At 41.1% G+C, this 14224-nt stretch overlaps 1 protein-coding gene across 5 annotated transcripts in view; it reads right to left on the bottom strand.

The window, feature by feature from the left end:
- The window catches only part of NOL4 (nucleolar protein 4), a 201908-nt gene that overhangs the window by 157713 nt on the left and 29971 nt on the right, over positions 1-14224 (bottom strand). For all 5 annotated transcript variants that reach the window (XM_080381524.1, XM_080381525.1, XM_080381526.1 and 2 more), the window contains exon 2: positions 7260-7409. In XM_080381524.1, the coding sequence (XP_080237650.1) occupies positions 7260-7409 (150 nt within the window). The remainder of the gene's footprint in view (positions 1-7259; positions 7410-14224) is intronic.

Genomic DNA, 14224 nt, shown 5'->3' with positions numbered 1-14224 from the left:
AGAGACAAGTGTGAGCAGAGGGAGTGACATTTTGCAAGTGAACCTATTAACCCCTAAAGAATTAACATGGAGGATGTATGTGTAGTCTGGAAGATACGACGTGTCAGGATAGGGATTTTGTGTTGGTGTGTGTGTATATTTTTTTAATTAGGGAGGGTAAGAGGAGGGAAAAATTATCCAAAGAAGACTTCCAAGAGGGGGGAGTGAGAGAGAGACAGGGAGAGAGAGTGAAGATGGTAATCTGTCCTGGGCCCACAGCCATCAAACCAGGTGGCAGAAATTGGTTTCTTGATGACAGGAGGGCAAGCCAGCCAAGGAAAGTCCTCTCCTTTCCTCAGCAAGAGGTCAGAATAGAAGGCTGACATAGGAAAGCAGATATATTACTGCTGGGAGTTTTATCAAGAGCTCGCTACCCTGATATACTGAGGAAAATGCTGTTCCCTCTCGTGCTAAACTTGCACTTCACAGCTCCCTTCCCCTCCCTCCCCACGTAGCAGAAGCTGTTTCTTGCGAGGGAAGTGATGGGGAACACCTGCTAGCGGGACCACTGCCAGGACACTCAACGCTCGCTCTTTGCAAAGAAGCAAGAAGAAGGTCCATAGAGTAAAAGGGCATGGGGCTTGGCTGTTTCGCCGTGCACACAGGAACAGTGTGGGTGCAAGGATTTAAGCACATTAAGGCCCTGCACAAACCTCATATTTTTCTGCCTCCCCAAGGACAAGGTCTGTTCGGGACAGAAACCAGCCAGGCCCCAAACCTGCTTTAACTCTGTTTGATCAGGGAAGTTGTACTGGAAGGAGATGACGTTATTTCACAGGTGTGACCTGTCAAAAATTTCTTCCCTGAAGAAAACGCATTCACTGTGATGTTCAGAAGGGACTTGCAAGCACAATCCTGTTTTGGGAAGGGAAAAGGGTCACACCATGTTTCACCCTAAGAAGGTTTTTCTTAGGGTGACGGGAAAGAGGGAGGCTACTCAACAGCCTGATCCCATTTATTACTGCAACAGCTGGATGAAGCTCAGGACACCAGGTATTGCCCCATACCTAATAGACTCCTGTTACGCCTCAGATGTTATATACTTATATACTACCTATCTGATCAGAGCCTTGCCTCAAGCTACTTTCCCTTGACACATCAATATCTCTTCCCTGTTTTACAAGCCTGCTTCTCTTCTGGCTCATCAGCCCAGTGCTCTTTTTTCATTCATGGGCTGGGAGTTTTATTAACTGACCCATTTCTCCTGCTCAGATACCACAACCCTCACTTACAACTCAAGTTCACTGCTGTAACATTTCAAGGCTTTGTATGGTGGCTACACAGGCTAAACAGGCAGATATTAGATCATCCTTCACAAGTAAAAATACTCAAGTAGAATATGCACATAGAATTTAAGATGCTTAAGGTGGCAATGAGACTTCAACAAACGGTTCTCAGGCAAATGATGCACTCAGTTATGGGAAACTTTGTCCAGATAAAACAAAGGTGAGGGACTTACTCTATTGTTTAAATGAATGAAAATTTAGCATCTTTTTTAAGAAAGTAAAGACAATAAAACCTACTCTGAAATATAGTTTGATCACTAAATCTGGGCAATATACCTATAGCTGGGCCTGAGAGAAAGCAGAGATGATTTCCATCCTCAGTCTCATCACAGACCATTTGATTTTCTTGAAAAATGTAAGGCTTTTTTCATGGTTTGCACTGAATCACAAAAAGTTGTCCTAACAGCTTGAGCCTGTTGCATTATACTGCTGCTGTAGCCACAACTTTTCCCAGTTACTCCCACCTCTGATACACGCCTCAGCACTCAAATTTAAATTTTAGACACAGTTGAATAGTTTAAATTAAGAAATGCAGCTATACAAAGGCACAGAAAGTCCACTATGTACTCGTTGCACGCCTTTCCCAATACACCAGATGGACTCTTTTCCTGAACACTTTTCTGTGCATCCCCACCTCTGCTTCGACACCATGTCCTGGGTTTGACTGGGATAGAGTTAATTTTCTTCTTAGTATCTGGTACAATGCTTTTGGATTAAGTATGAGAATGATGTTGATAACACACTGATGTTTTACTGGTTGCTAAGTAGCGCTTACTCTAAATCAAGGACTTTTCAGTTTCCCATGCTCTGCCAGTGAGCAGGTGCACAAGGAGCAGGGAGGGAGCAGAGCCAGGACAGCTGACCCGAACTAGCCAAAGGGATATTCCGTACCATAGAACATCATATACAGTGTATAAACTGGGGGGGGGGGGGGGGCAGCAGCCACCAATCACTGCTTGGGGACTGGCTGGACATCAGTCAGCGGGTAGTGAACAACTGTATTGTGCATCAGTTGGGATTTTTTTCCCTTGGGTTTTATTCCCTTCTCTCCCTCTCCTCTTCATTACAATTATTACTGTTGTTGTTTGGTTTTTTTTTTTTTTTTTTTATTTCAATTATTAAATTGTTCTTATCGCAGCCCAATGGGGGGGTGGAGGGGGGAGTGGGAAAGCAGGGAGTGAGAAAGTGGCTGCATGGTACTTAGTTACCAGCTGGGATTAAACCACAACACACCGCAGTTCTCCTTTCAAGATGGGAAGCCTATACAAAAATAAGTCCTTCAGGACAGAAAGTGAAAAGTACTCTTCCAAAGCAACACAGTTCCTCCGGGACACTGAGCTGTATCAGTAAGTGCCAGCCAAGTCACCCCTACAAGGATCCTTGGTACTTTCTCCTGAACGCTTAACAAATTCTTTGCTTCAGCACATCTCACCACACCTCCTATGGAGCCCGGCAGAGGACCTGGGGGGAATGCAGGACAAAAGGGCCCTGTTTGGGCACCGCTGCTTTCCTTGGCACTAAGGAACATGGTCTTTTCACCTTCTGCATCTTCCTCATCACCTGTGCCCCTGCTGAGCAACCGACTCAGACAGGCCATGTGTCACACATCCTACCTTTGTAAGGAATTATCTCCCAGATCAACACCCTCAGCATCTTCCCTGTTTTTGAAGTCCCCTGGGAACAAGGGAACTAGCTGAGATTATAAGCATCATATTAAGTATTCCTCCAGTCTGGCATACTCCAGATATGATTTAAAGTTCTTGGTTTCATTGTATATATGTAAGCCAGGTCTTTTGGTTTTTTGCTGGTGTAGATCTACCTACAGTTGTTCTGGCAAGAAACACAGCCCATCAATCTTATATTGTATCAAGTCAGCATTTGAAATGAGCACAAAACCTGCCAGTTAAATGGGAAGCTCACTCTTTTTTGCATATTTTCAAGGTTACTCTCCCATATCTCCCACATAGACTTTGTACAATTCCCTTCTCATTTGGTAGTGTGCAGAGAAGAAGAAAATGGGACCTTATTCTAAACTTAAATATTGAAGTAAGATGCTTTCCTAATTAATCTATATGTTTTGTGCCGAGAAATCATAAAGTTTGAGTTTGGTACATTGCTGCCCCAATTAAAATATAAAGGCTACCTTCCAATACACTGCTCTTTTAGAGGTACCAAGTATCAGATCCTGTTTATCTTCCCATGCAGCACCACTGCAGGAAGTCCCACAGAAATCAATCAGTTGTAAAAATGCCATTTGTTTCCACACAGTCAACATAAAACAGTCAGAGCAGATTACAGATCCACTAATTGAGTTTGTAAGCTGTTCTGAACATGCTTTCAGAGAAACACACTGATGTATTTTAGCACTCCAGCATCTGGGGTGACTCTACCAAAAATTAAAAAGACTCTACTTATTCCAAGTTTGTTACTGTATATAAATGCAAAAGTAGTTTATTAAGTCACCTTTGACAATTTCATTACCCTTCTAATCATGCTTGAGTGCTACTCAAAACTTTGAGTGGAGCAGTGTCACTATTGCAAATAGAGACTCACACATATATAAGCAAATTAATTACTTGAAATCAATATGTTGCAATTCTTAGGGATGTGCCATTAATTTTTTAGAAATACTCAGGTACTGAAAATCCATGACAATATTTATGAACTTCAGATGCTTAGCAATTTTGTACTGAAACTGTGGTGGTTTTCTCCCCATCATTTCTCTGCTAAAATGTTTTGGTTACCCAGTGAGAGAGCAGAAGCAATGTGATCATCACATGCCATGAATTATGAATAACAAATAGCAGTTGTACCATACAGTTTGTGAATCCTCCTTCCTGTAAAAATTCTTCACTCAAACTATTTGGTGAATACTTATGCATGATAAGTACATTCACAGATCTCAAGGTTGATTCACTTTTGACACATGAATAAAGAAACAAGACTAAATTAATCTTGTTCCCTATTCACTTAATAAAATTAAACCCCGCCAAAGTACTTCAGTTTGATTTATAAAGCTTTTAGGGTATAATGCTTTGTGAGACAGTTACCCAAGATACTGCCTCTTTCCTCCTGCAATGCCAGACAAGATAGATATTGCACGGCTTGCTGGAGCAGACTGACAATACAGCTCAAAATTTTAGTGCAGTCATTTTCATAGACAGGTCCAGTAAAGGACCATGTAATTCCCCAGTTAGTCTGGTAGGGTTTGAGGCCTGTTTACTTAATCTAATTCTCGTGTCAGGATGGAGAACAAGAGTTGGCACTAGTTTGTTCTGGAGTCTTTTTTCCTTTTTTTAATCTATGGAAGCCTGTAAAAATTATATGTGTGCGAATCCTGGCCTTGGGAAATATGACTCAAAGCCTTTATTCACAGAATCACAGATTGGTCAGGGTTGGAAGGCACCTCTGGAGATCATCTAGTCTAACCCCCTGCTAAGGCAGGTTCTCCTAGAGCAGGTTGCACAGAGTCACATCCATGTGAGTTTTGAATGTCTCTGGAGATGGAGACTCCACAGCCTCTCTGGCAGCCTGTTCCAGTGCTCTGTAACCCTCACAGTACAGAAGTTTTTCCTCATATTCAGAAGGAACTTCTTGTGTTTCAGTTTGTGCCTGTTGCCCCCTGTCCTGTCGCTGGGCACCACTGAAAAGAGCCTGGCCCCGTCCTCTTGACACTCACCCTTAAGATATTTGCAGACATTGATAAGTTTCCCTCTCAGTCTTCTCTTCTCCAGGCTGAACAGGCCCAGCTCCCTCAGCCTTTCCTCACAAGGGAGATGCTCCAGCCTCCTCATCATCTTTGTATCCCTCTGCTGGGCCCTCTCTAGTAGTTCCCCTTCTCTCCTGAACTGGGGAGCCCAGAACTGGACACAGCACTCCAGATGGGGCCTCACCAGGGCAGAGTAGAGGGGGAGGACAACCTCCCTCCACCTGCTGGCCACACTTCTCCTGATGCACCCCAGGATCCCATTGACCTCCTTGGCTATCAGGGCACACTGCTGGCTCATGGCCAGCTTGCTGTCCACCAGGACTCCCAGGTCCTTCTCCACAGAGATGCCTTCCAGCAGGTCAACCCCTAAACCAATATGCAATGAAATGATTGCACAAATATTGCAGACTCTGGTAACAAACTTACATTTGGGCATCCTTATCCTCTGCTCATAATGATGCAATAATCTCAGGTCGCAATTGCAATAAAAGTTGACATGAAATGAAACTACTGTGTAGGCTATTGAATCTGCACAAGTAGTTCTCACAGAAGATACCCTAGTTGTCTTTCATGCTGTTTGCAATAAACAAATTTCTTACCTGACCTGGAATCATGGGATTCTTACAGTAGTAAATGTTATACTTGGCATGTGTTTGTGTAGGATGTAGGATGATGACCTGAAGTATTGTATTTATAGTTGGCAGCACTACTTATACTTGTATATTATTCCACAAAGTTTGTGACCTATACCTTTGATCAGCTTACTGAAGTAAAACAAAATAGATAAAGGTCAATGAAAATACTACTTTGCTAATGCTTTCTAAAAGAGAAGACCAAGTATCAAAATGGCCAAGGTGACAGATGAAAATCAATTTAGACAGTTTGTGTTTGTTTACCCTGAAATAACACTCCAAGCCTTACAAAAGCACACCCAGATAACTGATGTATTCATATATCTGTCTTAAGGTCAATACCACTGGGAACAAATTATAAGAAATTTTGCCAAGAGCTTATCCCACAGCAAACCATCTGAAATAGCCTATAAATAAAATATCTGTGAAGAGATTCATAGATAAATAGTAAAGTTTGTTAAATACCTGAAAAAAAGCAGTAATGGAAAAATAGCTGTTTCTTACAGCTAAAATCAAAGATGTGGGTATCAGAAATGTGGAGTTCCGCCACATTCTGGTGACCTCTGAACAAAAACGGCCAATGTGACTGCAGGTTGTTTTTAATGTGAAGAATACTGTGTTCAGGGTGACAGGTCACCTCAGGGCCCTGTGCACAGCCTGCCACCAGCCTCATCCTGCTAGGACCATGGGGAGAGGATGGGCCCTGGCTGGGAGCCTCTGCCCTGCTGCCCTGGGGGAGCCCCTGGTACTTCAGCAGCTGGAAACAGCTGGGCAGGCAGATCAGGATCAAGCACTGAGCATGCCTGGGACTATCATAGATTTGCGCATGGAAGTCTGGCCATCCAAAACCAGGCAAGCACATACATTTTAAACACCTTGGGAAAGTGCAATAAATGTTTCATTAGTTCTCCATAAGAAAAGTTCTATTTGTGCCACTAACCACAAAAGCAATTTATAGCTATTTTAAGGCAGTGGCTGAACTGGTTAGGTCAAACTACAACATGCAATTAAAAATCTTAGAAATAATCATTTCTCTCTACTCAGCCAGTTTATGCAGGTGTGAGAGGTGCCCTCTCAATACTTCTCTCATTGTACCTATTAGCTTTCCGGCCTTTTGAATTTAGGATATTAACAAGTTTTCATACCATTAAACCATAACTATACTTAGCCTGCAACAATAAACTACAAGGCAACTTCATCCATATGATGAAGTACAGCACCTCATTTACCAAAGTTGTGGCAATAGCTTCTAAGTCTTCTTTAAGACTTCATCCATTTAATAACAATTAATTTATACAGAGTTTTCACAGAAATTGTCAAACCATTACAGAAAGAATAAATTCCCTGCTTGCATCAATCAGAAATCTCTATTGAAGTCAATGGATCTGGGTTTTATTACACAGAAAATGTGATTTCTAAACTGTATGTTTCCATGCATTATTGAAAGATCTCTGAAATAAATTTGAGGGTGAGGGTTGCAGTACTAATCCAGTTGGAAAAAACACAAATCACATGCCATGTGGTTAAGCCCAAATCACTCATGCTTTTAGAGACTGATGTTCACCTTTAGTTTGTTGGGTTTTTTTTACTTACTGCTTTATACGTTCTCTTTTGTCCAGCATGTTTTCTGATTTGTTCTCCATTAGGCCCAGTTTCAACATGCATGGAATAGATAATGTCAAAGAAATCTTCTACGACGGCTACCCGCCGTAAAGACAGCTTCTCATCTACACCTACTCCATCCTGAAAAGGAAAAAAACATAAAAAGAAAGAGTAAGAAAGATGAGATAAATAGATGAATTATGATAGCCATGGGATGCATTGTCCTTTTTTAGCAGGGTGTTAAAAGACACTGCCACTGAGATCTGAAGGTCACCCACCCTGTGAATGTCTGAAACAGTACTGTAGGAAAGCTGTATGATCAGAAGGATCACACGGACCCTTGCAAGCAGTCCATTTTGACAAGTCAGGGCATTTGGTCTCTTGATAGAACATGATCTTTCACTCCAGTATTTAAAAACCAAAACAAAATGTGTCTGTGCTTCTTTCTCCAAATGCACAAACAAGATTCAAAGGCTGAAGCAGTCCCAAACATGTGGCACAGAAATGCATTATGCGGCTGTTAATAAGAATGCAACAGCTCTCTTATCCTCTTATTTCCTTCCCACCCCCCACCCCCCCGACACCCCACCCCCAGTAAATCTGTACCTAGCACTTCATAAAGGTATATAATAAAAGGTTTTAATTCACTGGTGACAGAGCTGACTGTAATTATGAATACAAAGGAAGTTGTTACAATTTACCCCTGCAAAACTGGTTTGAAAATATACTACACAAAGACATATCACAGCATGAGGAAAAGGGACGTTTTTTTAATTTGTGATTTTTCCACACACGTTTCCAGTTAGTGACAGAAAAGTGAGGACACCTACCATTTCATTTTCAAAAGTAATAGTGCCACAGTAGCTAAAGATTTATGAACAGAACCAGTCCCCAACATCTCTGAAACTAATCAGTGCAGTTCAGTTCCTGCCTTTTAAACAGGACCATCCATATGAGCGTTTTTTTTGGTTTATAGCTGTCTATGGATTCAGTTGTAATGAAGGGACAGTATCTGGGACCCTTGTTTTACCAGAGCAGACTGTATTTTGTAATACAATATAAGTATAAGAAAAATAAAATAAGAATGGCCAATTCACTTGTACTCCAACACAGTATTTGAATTTGCACCTCTAAAGGCAGCAGTTGTCACCTAACCTTCAATGGTATTTGAAACAATAAGGGCACTCCAAACTCAACACACTTGATAACACCATTACTGCTACTCTAATTCGTGCCACAACAAACCTGATTTACTTTGACCTTTTTTGTGACAAAATACATGCAATTATTGCTGCGGTGACCAAACAAAGATGAAAGATGAGAAATGAAAAGGAAATAATTATGTGATTCCTAGTTGCCATCCCCCTGCTCATAACTTTTTGCTAACCCATTCCAGAAGGTTTGCTGGATGTGGACAAACATGGTTTATTTTTCTCACTGCCTCTATTTGCATTCCAGCCCACTTACTTATATTTTTCATATTGTTCACAGAAAGGACCCAAATAATTGCAATGGCTCCAAAGAACACTTCAGGGTGACACAGAGGCACTCTGACATGTTCCCAGTAGAGATGGAGAAAACATCAGTGCCTTTATAGAGTAACTTTCTAAACATGCATGACTCCGAATGGTATCGAGTTAGGCGGTGTTGATATGCTACCAGCCAGACAAGTATTGTCCTATCCTGCTCCAGCATGCCCAGACTTCTTCGGAGATGTCCCTGCCCAAAGCTACATGGTCCCCTCCATCCTCACAGCAGGTTGGGCTCCTTATCCCCAGGAGACAGCTGGACCAGAGCAGAACTCCCACACGTGTGATGAGAGGACTGTCATAGTCCTGATGGAAGCGACTGTGTTGAGGATTCAGGGTGGAGAAAGATGAGGAATTTGCAGTGCAGTCACCACCACAGGTTCAAGCCTTAGAAAGATCAGCTGGGAACAGTTGCTCTGAGATGGTGGTGAGGCTCCCATCCCATTAACAGTCTCTAAAATTTCACTAACCAGCAGTTCAACAATTCTGTGGCATCATGACAGGTTCGGGTATCAACACCATTAAGAATTTACTTGGTATTATCCACCACTATTGCCCACTATTTAAAAAAAGAATGCTTTAGAGATGGGGCCAACATAAAATCCTGATCTCTGCAGCTTTAATCTTTAGAAGAATTCACATGTGAACTCTGTAGGGGGGCCCATCTTCAATCATTATTTTCTCACCACCCAAACAGCACGGTGGGATCCCTAATGATTTCAAACACTCTTATTATGATGACAGCGTTATCTCACATCACTCTCCAAACACTCAGAAGTTTATAGTGTTGATTAACTGATAAAGATTTAATCTGTTTATTACTGATGAGTTTTGTTTTAGGAAATTTCCTACGGGGGAGCTCTCTTTTTTAATTAAAGAGAAATGCATTACAACAATATTAATTTAAAACCTGAGATGCCACCTCAGCAGAGCTGACACATATAAATATTGGGAATATATTCAAAGAAGGAACTCAAAAACAAAACTAATTTTTCTGCTTTTGGAGGCCATAGTGTGCAGTTCTCTTTTTTTTGATGGTACCTCCCTCCTGGACACTGACACCCAAAGGTAGGTAGGTAAGCATGATGTGGGTGTGCTCTTCAAGCTGCATTTCTCCATCCAGCTGAATAAAACAGTAAGCATTGCAACTATTGCTAAAAATGCATGGAAATAAAATCTGCACAAACTCTCTGTCATGCCTTCTAACTGAAGTGCCAGAAAATTAATACAAACTTTCCAAATCTTGTCAGTCAAAAAGGGTACAAAAAAAGGGTTTACATGGAGCAGAGACTGTTTCAGGGGAAGACGGTACCATTATTTAACATCTATACTCATAACTTCATCATAACTTTATCTGGTGGGGCCTGCACTTGACTAGGTCAGGCTACATTCTGGTGCTGTATAAGGCTGCAAGGCAGAGCCTGTTTCGGAAAGCCTGTAGTGCTGCAGAAGGTGCTGAGCTGCTGCGAGTGAGCTGCTCAGTCCATCTGGCAACATGCAGTGCCGAGCAGGGACTGTAAGCCTTAGCTGCAGAAGCAATACACCAGATGAACAACTTGAATAAGGTAGCTTACTTACTGGGACTTTCGATATCCCAAGATTGATATCCCAACAAGTAAAAAGCTGGGCAAATGATACAACCTCAAACCTCCGCTTAAACCATAAAGTCTTTGAAGTGGACACAGTTGTATCAGGCTTTTCTGCCATACACCATTACACTACACTTTTATCCTGAAATTGCTATTTGATAAAGGCATTAACAAAGGAGCTCTACTTTATAAGCTGGCTTTGGGTAAAAATTTTCACAGTGCCTAAGGGGACATTTTTTTAGCCACAACTAGGCTAAAAAGAGGTGAGTGAAGGAATACATGATAATGCTATTCAGATGTCTGAAAGGCTATGAAATGTCCACAAGGGACAGAACAAGTAATAGGCTTAAACCACAGCACAGGAGATTTACGTTAGACATTAGGAAAAACTTACTGTTGATGTGGATAGTCAAGTATAGTAATAGTTTGCCTGGGGAGGCTGTGAGATATGTACGTCACAGGAGGATTTTGAGACCAGGTTAGACAAATATCTGTCACGGATAGTTTGAGTAAATCCTGTCTTGGATAGACTAGATATTAATTGAGTTCCTTCTTGATAACTCTAGGACTGAGAAGCTTAAATGCCACTTTCAAAGTGACTTGGGAACTAACAAAGCTGGAATAGCAATGAGGATATTTATAAATCACTGAGGTATTTTTAGGACTTTTATTCGTCATGGCAAGAGTCCAAGCCTCACTTTCAAAAATTACTTAGGAATGGAAGCCTCACTGAATGTTTCACTTCAAAGACTGGACTTCAACTCTCAAATCTTTTAGGCAAAGCTACATCCCACACATTTCAGTCATCACTGAGGTATGCCCCTATCCTAAACCAGTTCTCAGATTCCTCTCTGGCCAGCAGCATGACAGCCACTGCCAAAATACAATTCAACTTTACAGCTGCTGGAATGGTTTCAATCTCTACCAGTGAAAAGTTACTTAATTTTACTCTTTGTATTGCAGGATGTCCTGTTTACTCTTGGTTTTATGTTTATTCAGAGATCTTCCTATGTTCTTAGGATACAAATAAAAAGATGGTTTTCATTTTCAGCCCTACAGATTCCATTTGCGCTCTGAGATGGAAGTTATTTGTTTATTTGTTTATAGATAGCTACACAAAGAATAAATGTCTGGACAGAAGTGACTTTTACAGAGTTGTGCACCTCTTGGAAAGTGCTAGGGATCCCTTTGAACAAGGATGCTTGAGGAGAGAGTCAGTCTCTTTTATTGAGGTGGAGTCTATAGAGCTAGTGGGAGTAAAGAAGGGAAAAAAGTTTGCCAGTGAAGCGAACAGATAAAACTTAGTGAAGACAGCAAAAATATCTATTAAATGAAAGGCTGTCATCTTTATATTACTTTGCAGAGGAGAGAAAAATTTAATACAAGCCTTTAAAATTAAAGCCACTGAAACAAAAGTGCTTGCAATTCCTTGCTTGAGAATACCTGTACCATCTCATGTTGAAATTTCTTGAGAGAAATAGGCCTCATAAAACACCCTCTTGCTTTGAGAATGAATATAACTATCAGCATCTTTACAGTGTTTGAAAAATATTCCTATAAACACATGATAGACTGAAAATAAAAGTAAAGGCTTTGTTGGTGGTTTTATAGAAAATGTTCAGGTCTATAAAAACCTCTGTTGTAAAAGCCAGAAGCATCTACAAAACATTAACAGTAGATGGAAATCACAATCAACCTAAGTATTTCATTACCTAACGTAAATCACATACAAATGTAAGGCCTCTATGAATGCAGAACTATGATGTGTAACATTTTTCTCATATAACCAGTATTTATTTGTGTCACCACACCTCTGCTGACTAGTATTGCCTCTTGCAGTCTTGAAGATGCACTTCCACTTGATGGGAAGCAAAGTCTTTTGCTGGCTGAAACACTGTGCTCTGAATGAACAAAACATTTTGCATATAATTAGCTTATATGTAATGAGCTCCTGACATGATTGTATGTAGGTGGTTTACTCCCTTTGGATTCAACACAGGAAAATTTTGTACTGTAACTGTTAAAAGGAACCAATGGTAGTTTATGTGTAACATGAGTCTTATATACCTGTCTGCAGAAATAAGTCAAAATTAATGATCAAACTGAAAATCCCATTATACATTATTTCCTTTATCTGCTTGCTCAGTAACTGTAAAAATACTAATATTTAAAAAGAGAGATGACCATTTAGGAATATCTCTTACTCCACAGAAATTAACAAATCCAGTTTAATGAGCACACAGATTTGAATTCCCAGGTTATTAGTACATCCATTTGAATATCTAATTTATTCCTGTTGACACAGTATAAATTCACAACAGATCAAAAATTATTAGTATTTGATAGATATTATTAGGCTGCCTAAAAATAAATTGATCATTTCTATCCAGTTCCTAATGGAAAGTGTCCACAACAGTGAAAGAGGTATTTATTATTTGAAATTTATAGTTTCTGTTACTCATTATATGATATGTTTGAACAGTAAATCTCATCTTTTACCAGCAGATGGAGACAGGAAAAATCAGAGTTATGTTAAGGCAGATACACACACATCAGAACCATTTCCCGCTGCCAAGTCCTCTCTCTGGAACCTTTAGAGCAACAAACCCTAAAAGGACTAAACCAATAAGCTAGGATATGGCAGCAATGAGTCAAACTAATTGTAGAAATAGATAATGAGAATAAATAGAATAAAGTGAAGTAAAATGGCAAATTAATATGCCATTTGAGATGAGAGACTTAGACTAAACAACAGACAAAAAGGTTTGGGATGTTATGAAAGCTGTAGGTGAGAAAAAGTCCTCTAATTGTCTTGACAGGGGAGTCCTAGACACCCAATAAATAGCAAGACATACCAAATCAATACTGAGCAGAAGTCTCTTTCTCCATTATCCCTTAGACCAGTCCAGATGACAGGAAATCATAAAAACCAAGTCTCTGTCCATAAACAATAAGGGGTGAATGCTGAGTGACATGTAAGTCTAAAAGATCCCACCCAGAAAGACTACCCTACTGAGTCCTTTCAGGTGAGGCCATCACCTGGTGTGAATCACTAGCTCTATTTAATTAAGCTCTAGCAATTAGAGATAACGGGTTGTGAAATGCGTGTGCAAGGATCTGCTTGGTAGACTACCATGGGATAAAGTCCTGGAGAGAAGAGAGACCTAAGAGCTGGTTAATATTCAAGGATCACCTCCTCCAAGCTCAGGAGTGATGTGTCCCAACAAAGACAAAGTCGGGCAGAAACACCAGGAGGCCTGCATGGATGAACAAGGAGCTCCTGGACAAACTCAAACACGAAAAGGAAGCCTACAGAGGGTGGAAGCAAGGACGGGCAGCTGGGAGGAATACAGAGAAATCGTCTGAGCAGCTAGGGATCAGGTTAGGAAAGCTGAAGCCCTGATAGAATTAACTCTGGCTGGGGATGTCAAGGGCAATAAGAACAGACTCTATAGGTACATCGATAGTAAAAGGAAGACTGGGGAAAATGTGGGCCCTCTCCAGAAGGAAACAGGACACCTGGTTACCTGGGACATACAGAAAGCTGAGGTACGCAATGACTTTTTGCCTTGGTCTTCACTGGCAGGTGCTCCAGCCACTCTGCCCAAGTCGGAGAAGGCAAAGGCAGGGACTGGGAGAATGAAGAACCACCTGCTGTAGGACACGATCAGGTTCGAGAACACTTGAGGAACCTGAAGGCGCACAGGTCCATGGGACCTGATGAGATGCATCCGTGGGTGCTGAGGGAACTGGCAGATGAAGTGGCTAAGCCACTATCCGTCATACCTGAGAAGTTGTGGCAGTCCAGTGAAGTTCCCACTGACTGAAAGAGGGGAAA

Source organism: Falco punctatus, assembly GCF_963210335.1.
Source record: "Falco punctatus genome assembly, chromosome: 3".
Classification (NCBI taxonomy): Eukaryota; Metazoa; Chordata; class Aves; order Falconiformes; family Falconidae; genus Falco; species Falco punctatus.
This window is presented reverse-complemented; position numbering and strand designations above follow the sequence as displayed.